Genomic DNA, 9145 nt, shown 5'->3' on the forward strand with positions numbered 1-9145 from the left:
AAAGAGACAAAGAAGGGCACTATGTAATGATTAAGCAATCAATTCAACAGGAAGATGTGAGTATTGTAAATGCACACACACCTAAATAAAGGTCACCTGGGTATTTAAAAGAAACGTTAATGGATCTAAAAAAAGATGTGAACTCCAATCAAATGGTAATAGGGGACTTCAATGTTCTCCTTTCAACAATGGACAGATCACACAGACAGAAAATCAACAAAGAAACAACAGAGTTAATCCACACATAGACCAAGTTGACCTAACAGATATCTACAGAACTTTTCATCCTACATTTAAAGAATATGGCCGGCGCCACGGCTCACTAGGCTAATCCTCCGCCTTGCGGCGCCGGCACACCGGGTTCTAGTCCCGGTCGGGGCACCGATCCTGTCCTGGTTGCCCCTCTTCCAGGCCAGCTCTCTGCTGTGGCCAGGGAGTGCAGTGGAGGATGGCCCAAGTCCTTGGGCCCTGCACCCCATGGGAGACCAGGAGAAGCACCTGGCTCCTGCCATCGGAACAGCGCGGTGCGCCAGCTGCAGTGCACCAACCGCGGCGGCCATTGGAGGGTGAACCAATGGCAAAGGAAGACCTTTCTCTCTGTCTCTCTCTCTCTCACTGTCCACTCTGCCTGTCAAAAAAAAAAAAAAAAAAAAAAGAATACACATTCTTTTCAGCAGTGCATGGAACTTTCTCTAGTATTGAACACATACTAGGCCATAAAGAAAGTCTCAGCAAATTCTAAAAAATCAAAATCATATCATGCATCTTCTGAGATAACAATGGAATGAAGCTGGAACTCAGCAATTCAGGAATCTCTAGAACATATGTAAATACATGGAGACTGAACAACCTACTCCTGAATGAACAGTGGGTCATAGAAGAAATCAAAAGAGAAATAAAAAAATTTCTGGAAACAAATGAACATGACAACACAACATATCAAAATTTATGGAATACAACAAAACAATGTTAAGAGGAAAGTTTACAGCAACTGGTGCCTATATCAAGAAATTGGAAAGGCACCAAATAAATGAACTATCAATGCATCTTGAGGATCTAGAAAAACAACAGCAAACCAAAGCCAAAACTAGAAGGAGAAAAGAAATAATTAAAATTAGAGAAAAATCAAGAAAATTTAATCCAAAAAAATACAAAAATTAGCAAAATGAAGACCTGGTTTTTTTTTTTTTTTAAATAAACAAAATTGGCACACCATTGGCCCAACTAACCAATAAAAAAAAAAAAGGAGAAAGAAAGTCAATAAAAATAGAGATGAAGAACAGATAGCACAGATACAAAGAGTCATTAGAAATTACTGCAAAGAGCTGTATGCCAACAAACTGGGAAACCTGGAAGAAATGGATAGATTCCTGGAGGGGTGGGAGTATGTGTAGGAGGGTGGCTATGGGGGAAGAATAATTATATTCCTAAAGTTGTACTTATGAAATTTGTATTCCTTAGGAAAATTAATTAATTAATTTTAAAAAATGTAGTCTCCAAACCTCTATGTGATATACACCTGGTTGACTTACTTACATGTAGATTTCTGGACCTTATCCCAAATATCTGAGCCTAAATGTGGGAGATCACAATGGAGTACCAAAAAGAGTGATAAAGCCTAAATCCTACATATTGATTTTCATTACACATATTTTTCAACACAGTTTTAAAATGATCTTATTTAAGAGAGGTAGGGAGACATTGTCAAACAGAGCTCCCATCCATTGGTTCACTCCCCTAAATACCCACAATAGCCAGAATTCAGCTGGGACCAAAGCTAGGGGCCAGAATCTCAATCCAGATCTCCTATGTGGTTGACAGGAGCCCAGTCACTTGATTGGTCACCAGGAACTCCCAGAGTCTGCCTTGGCGGGAAGCTGAAGTCTGGGAGCCAGGCCAGAAATCAAATCCAGGTTCTCTGATGTGGAACATAGGTTTCTAAATCATTGTGCTAAATGCCCTCTCTACACATACTCTTAAAAGTTGGAGATGGTAATTTTTTCGTTGTTAGCAGCGGATATCAGTATGCAGAAATTGAAGACTTATTTCTGAGCAATATTATTGCATATGACTATTTCTCTGTTCTTAAATAGGAGAGTGATGCTCCACAGCTCCAATGACCTACATTACTCGTAAATTTGAGAATCAACAGTCATGAGATTAGTTAGTCTGGTAGTTTTGCATAAAAACCCAGTCTTCCAGTTACCTAATTTCAGAGTTTCTCAGTGGCATGACATTCAGTCTAGTATCACAACAGGATTTCCTCTTTTGTTTCAGAACTGCATGGGCAGAAGTACCCCCAGGCTATGCCATTCTCAATCTCAGTATGAACTTGGCTGGGCTTTGGATCTAAGCAAAGTATTCAGTGTCTGTATCACTGGACCTCCCACTAGGACAATGAGGAACATCCGGCCACCTCCACTGCATCTTTAGGGTCCTAAGAGAAAGCACAAAACAAGCCACCGTGTGCCACACTGTCAGGGAAATTCTAATGAGTGTGGGCTTGGCAGCTTTGTTCTCTAAAAAGGATTCTGTCAGTAGAGAGCCACCTACATGGGCATAAAAATGGAAAACAGCAACAGTGTGTGCATTCTATTAGCTGGAGCCCTGGAATTTTCAATGGTTTTCTTAAAATTACTTTCTCATAAATCCCCATGAAGGGGAGCCGAGCAGGGCCATTGCAAGAAGACGCTGGGGAGTGGAGGCTGCACGGTTCGGAGTGATGATTCCCCCGCAAGAGGCATCCGCCCAGCGGCGGGAGATCGAAGACAAGCTGAAGCAGGAGGAGGAGACACTGTCTTTCATCTGAGACAGCCTGGAGAAGAGCGACCAGCTCGCCAAGAACATGGTGTCCATCCTGTCGTCCTTCGAGAGCCGTCTCATGAAGCTGGAGAACTCCATCATCCCCGTGCACAAGCAGACGGAGAACCTGCAACGGCTGCAGGAGAACGTGGAGAAGACGCTGAGCTGCCTGGACCACGTCATCAGCTACTACCACGTGGCCAGTGACACCGAGAAGATCATCAGGGAGGGCCCCACAAGGAGGCTGGAGGAGTACCTGGGGAGCATGGCCAAGATCCAGAAGGCTGTGGAATATTTCCAGGACAACAGCCCAGACAGCCCGGAGCTCAACAAAGTGAAGCTGCTCTTTGAGCGGGGGAAGGAGTCTCTGGAGTCGGAGTTCCGCAGCCTGATGACCCGGCACAGCAAGGCCGTGTCCCAGGTGCTCATCCTGGACCTGATCGGTGGCGACGACGAGCTGGAGCTGCAGGAGGACGTGGGCCTGGAGCACCTGCCGGAGAGCGCGCTGCAGGACGTGACCCGCATCTCCCGCTGGCTGGCGGAGTACGGCCGCAACCAAGACTTCATGAACGTCTACTACCAGATCCGCTCCAGCCAGCTGGACCGCTCCGTCAAGGGCCTCAAGGAGCACTTCCGGAAAAGCAGCTGCTCCTCTGGGGTCCCCTACCCCCCTGCGGTCCCCACCAAGAGGAAGGACACGCCCACAAAGAAGCCAGTCAAGCGGCCAGGGACGATCCGTAAGGCTCAGAACCTTCTGAAACAGTATTCCCAGCATGGTCTAGATGGGAAAAAGGGGGGCTCTAACCTCATTCCTCTGGAAGGTCTCGAGCATGATTTCCGAATTAAGCACCTGTCCGAGGCCCCGAACGACAAGCACCGGCCGCTGGCCGGGAGAGATGACGTGCTGGATGTGGAGACCGACGTCTACATTCACTGAGTCAGCGCCTTTGTCAAGCTGGCCCAGAGCGAGTACCAGCTGCTGACCAGCGTCATCCCCGAGCACCACCAGAAGAAAACCTTCGACTCCCTGATACAGACGCCCTGGACGGGCTGATGCTCGAGGGGGAGAACATCGTGTCCGCCGCCCGCAAGGCCATCATCCTACACGACTTCTCCACAGTGCTCACCGTCTTCCCCATCCTGCGGCACCTGAAGCAGACCAAGCCCGAGTTTGATCAGGTGCTCCAGGGCACGGCCGCCAGCACCAAGAACAAACTGCCCAGCCTCATCACCTCCATGGAGACCGTCGGAGCCAAAGCGCTGGAGGACTTCGCGGCCAACATCAAGAATGACCCCGACAAGGAGTACAACATGCCCAAGGACCGCACTGTGCACGAGCTCACGAGCAATGCCATCCTCTTCCTGCAGCAGCTGCTGGACTTCCAGGAGACGGTGGGCGCCATGCTGGCCTCCCAAGAGACCAGCTCCTCTGCCACCAGCTACAGCTCCAAGTTCAGCAAGTGGCTGCTCAGCACCTACATCTGTAAAGTCCTGGGCAACCTGCAGCTGAACCTGCTGAGCAAGTCCAAGGTGTACGAGGACCCGGCTCGGAGTGCCATCTTCCTGCACAACTACAACTACATCCTCAAGTCCCTGGAGAAGTCCGAGCTGATGCAGCTGATGCAGCTGGTGGCCGTGACCCAGAAGACCGCCGAGTGCTCCTACCGCGAGCACATCGAGCAGCAGATCCAGATCTACCAGCGCAGTTGGATAAAGGTGATCGATTACCTTGCAGACAAGAATCTACCTGTGCTCCAGCCAGGAGTCAAGCTCCGCGACAAGGAGCGGCAGATGATCAAGGAGCGTTTTAAGGGCTTCAACGACGGCCTTGAAGAGCTGTGCAAGATCCAGAAGGCCTGGGCTATCCCAGACACAGAGCAGAGGGATAAGACCTGCCAAGCGCAGAAAGACATGGTCAAGGAGACCTACGGGGTCTTTCTGCACAGGTACGGCAGCGTGCCCTTCACCAAGAACATTGAGAAGTACGTCAAGTACCGCGTGGACCAGGTGGGAGACATGATCGAGCACCTTTTCGACCCCTCCGCCTGAGCCTGCCACGCCCTGCCTGCTGTCATTGCACAGATAAACCAGTGTTCACTTGACTCCGGGCCAGGCGAGTCTGGAGTCCTTTGGGACAGACACCTTCCTCCCTGCCCCAGGCGGGAGCTCGTCGCTGCGCCCTCTAGCCCTGATTTCCGCTTTTGTGCGGCCCACACCAGCCCTCGCCCAGAACTCTGGGTTCCTTCACACCCGAGTTCTGTGATCCCCACCGTAGTGCGCAAGGACCACGGGATGGCTTGTGACACAGGAAAGGGGCGAGAAGGGGCCTCCAGCTGCCTGTGTGTTCCCAGGGCAGAAGCGCAGAGCCCTCCCGGCCTGGTCAGAGCTGGTGACAGAGAACTCCCCCTACGGCCCAGAAGTAGGGGCAGGGCTCAGAGGACCGGGGACCCTGGAGAGAGAGCAGTCGGGCCGCCCAGCTGTCTTGGATTTGGCTCAGGCCTCCGTCCTGAGGCCCAGAGACCTTCCGCCTCCCAGGGCTGCTCACTGCCCCTCCCCTCGGGGCCAGCGCACTGCCAGAGGCATCCAGAGCTGCCGCCCAGGGCCCAGCGTGTGGGGTGAGTGGTGGGCAGTGGTGAGAAGTTCAGCAGTCACGGGGGGTCGAGGGCACAAGGGCCCCCCTGCTCGGGATGGGAGTAAACCATTGAGTGGAAGGAAAAAAAAATCCCCATGAAGCACTTTGCTCTACTTCCGGTAAAATACATTTAAATTTCAAATTAAAGTAGTTTCATGTGCAAAAATAAAGCATTTGATTGTATTTTAAGGATGGGAGGAGATTTTTTTTTTTTATTAAAAAATTTCCCTGGGATTCGTCAGACCTTGCTGTTTGCTGCACAGGATGTCAGAAATCACAAGGGGGCACTCTTTTACTAAATAGACCCGGAAAAGGGCAATGATATCAGCACACAATTTTTAATTAGTTTGTTCATGTTATAATAGTCCTACTGATATACATATGATATTGCTTTAATACTAAATTTAGACTATGCTAAGCACATCCTAATAAAAGAAGCTTAATTCACTAACTTAATTATAGCAGAAAAAGTTTGGGGATTGAATGCATTTAAAATTTACAGTACAAAAATGATTTTTTTCTTGGGAATAAGTAAATATTTAGTCTGAGAGCAAAAATTGTAGAATGTTTCCTTTCACTGGGTTTTTAAACATAGACATGTTTTGAAACAACTTTTTTCTGCTTACACTAAGAAATATAAGGGTGAGGCTACCATTTGTAAACACTTCTTTGGTCAGCAAACATTTACTCTTTCCATGGATTTTATATAATTTAGGCAGTTGAGTGGAAATCCAAAATATATCACATTAGAATTAAAATTTACTCTTTGCCCTGCTGTATGCTAATTCTCTTTTGAGTGTTTAAGGGATGCTGATGATTTTTGAGGATGAAGCAGGCACATTATTAACTATTATTTCAAGCTGGAAGTATAAACAGGTCTAAGGAGTGAAGATAGGATCAATGACCCACACGAGTACAAAATTCAAGTCATACCAATGAGGGGTGGCATTCAGTCGCATGTCATTCAAGTAACTAACCATTGAAACAGTTGGTAGAACACAAAATACCAATGTATGTAGTCATAACATGTCAAGTTAGTAGGTGACATATGATTCTAACGTTGCAATGACTTGATGTTTAAATTTAAAAATAAAATATAAGCGTGGTATATATTAAGACATATTTGGAAAATTTGCTGAATCTAGACAAAGATCACTATAGAGTTCCCTAAGATTTGTAAACAAACACGTTAAACCAGCACCAGACACCACAGCCCCCAGTATGAGTTCTCACACAGGCTTTTCATGGTTTCTTCTCATTATTGTAAATTTTTACCTTTTAGAATTTATGCTACCTATAATAAATTTTATATTATATAGATTTTTAAATTATCTATACAGTTTTAAAGATGTTAATGTTAACTATTATATCAAATACTTATTTTGACACTAGGCTTAATCATCAAATTTCAACAATATTTGGTGAGTTCTGATTCACAGAGGCCCACGATCAGTTTTATTCACATGCTTTTATTTGGAACTTAGGCTCTCTCAATTCCCAATGATTTTTTTTTCCCAATATGTCATAGCCACCAGAATATATATTTTCTATGTAGGTAATCATGGCTCTCAAGCTTTAACATGATCTTAAAATTCAAAATAGGAAGTACTTCAAAAAGCTATATTTGTCATTATTTACTTCTAGTAAAATAAAGATAGACTTCAATTGCATAGATTTTTTTTTAAAGAAAACTGTTTCTGCAGAAAAGAAATTGCAAGTTGTCTGTAAACATATTTGACTCAAACAATCTATGGGATACATCTTTGTCATAGTTGAAATATAACTGGATAGGAAGAGTAAGTCCTAGAGCTCATAGAATGGTGGCTACAGTTCACAACAATTTACTCATGAGTTAAAAAAAAATAGAAGAGAAGGGTTCAAAATTCCCATCTCAGAGAAACGATCACTTGTGTAAGGAGACAGAAATATCCCAAATATCCTGATTCCAACAGAACACATTAGATGAACTATTGCACTGTACCTCATAAAAATATATTTATTTTATTTTTTAAAGATTTATTTATTTATTTGAAAGTCAGAGTTGCACAGAGAGAGAAGGAGAGGCAGAGGTAGAAAGAGAGGGTGAAAGAGAGAGAGAGAGAGAGAGAGAGAGAGAGAGAGAGAGAGAGAAAGGTCTTCCATCTGCTGGTTTACTCCCCAATTGACTGTAACAGCTGGAGCTACACCGATCCAAAGCCAGGAGCCAGGAGCTTCTTCCGGGTCTCCCACGTGGATGCAGGGGCCCAAAAGTATATTTAAAAGAAGCATTTTGCTATTAAGATTCAAAAAAATTGGGGGGTTTGAAAAAAGAATGATAATAACACTAAACAATGGGCAGTAAAAAATGAAATAGATATGACTGGAAAACTATGTACATGCTAAAGGCATTGGGACGAGATAAAGTATTGGTTTTCAATACAATCCTTTGAGTTGTATCTGCCATTCTGAGCAGTCAATATCTGCCAGGAATGACAAAGAACATTGAGAAGGGACACTGGATATGACCATCAAAATCTGAGCCCAACACATGTTCATTCTTTGTTTTCCCCATCCTTTCTTCCCTTTTCCATTCTTCCTGAGTCCTTTAATTCCTCCTTCATATAGGTCTCTTCTCTTCCAAGCAATCCTTGCTCTTCCTTCTCTCTTACATTTGTTAGAAGATGATTGTCTCATAATCATTTCACAATTCATATTTAGGAGAGTATATTTTAGACATTCTGGTGGGGAAATTGCTGTGCTTCTATTTCTTCGGCTTGTGTTTTCCTAAGGTTTCACTAATAAACTAGTGATGGAAGGAGTTACAATAGATTTTTATGCCAGTGACTTCATCAGCCAGCTGAACACTTGCTTTTCTGACACTTGTGCAACTAGGCAACTCATCGCCTTTCTTAAAATCAAAGAGCTTTGTTATTGCTTCTCCTCTTTTATTGAGCAATATACTCATAAAAAATACCAATTGCACAAACTCTGAATGAAAAAAGCTATCATAGTACCATCATCCTTGTATTTAATATCATTGTTATGGTTTTGGTGGTTCCTATGCTAATTTTGATAAATTTGAAATCACATGATATTTATATGATCATGCTGTTGTTATTGTTTACATGTGATTTCCTTTCATCTTTCTACATATAAAGTCCCATTTAATTGTTAAATCTATTGCATTGACTAGTTATCTGGTATTGTAATAATTCTGTTTTATTTGTTATCATTGTGCAGTAACAAAATATCTTGCCATTTCATCTAAAGACAGGTTACCACTCACATTGTCAATTGTTTACATTTATTCCACCTAGTTTCAGTTCTAGGTGATGCCATAATCTTTTAATTAAGTATTTTATAATTGCTCTTTTTCATTTACTTTTATGATAGATTCCTTCAAATGAAATTACTATCACAAACAGGAGTAAAAATTTAAGTTTCCTGGTAATAAATGCCAGTACTTTTCCCATGGTTGTGCTGCTTTATTTTCCTGCTGGTTATAAGTGAAATAACCCATTTACCTGCTCCTCTGTAAAGCTGTCAAGCCCAATCCTATGCTAATTTATCACAAGGAACATATATCAGTCTGCTTTTCATTACTTTAACTAAAATACCTGAGAGGAGCTTCTCTGGAAAATAAGTGTATTTCTGCTTACAGTTTGGAAATTACAGTTCAGGACTGGGTAGCTCCATAGTCTATTTTCTGAGGAGGCTGATCACACAGTGGGT

The 9145-nt window shown here is 43.9% G+C and overlaps 1 protein-coding gene across 1 annotated transcript; it reads left to right on the forward strand.

Moving 5' to 3' along the window:
* The first annotated feature begins 2721 nt into the window (after nt 1-2721).
* Nucleotides 2722-4851, forward strand: LOC133765476 (exocyst complex component 7-like). The gene is given in 2 exon segments (XM_062199037.1): nt 2722-3833; nt 3836-4851. Coding segments are annotated over 2 exon segments (2127 nt in total). The 5' UTR covers nt 2722.
* The last annotated feature ends 4294 nt before the right edge of the window (nt 4852-9145 follow it).

This window comes from Lepus europaeus, chromosome 8, assembly GCF_033115175.1.
Source record: "Lepus europaeus isolate LE1 chromosome 8, mLepTim1.pri, whole genome shotgun sequence".
NCBI classification, from domain to species: Eukaryota; Metazoa; Chordata; class Mammalia; order Lagomorpha; family Leporidae; genus Lepus; species Lepus europaeus.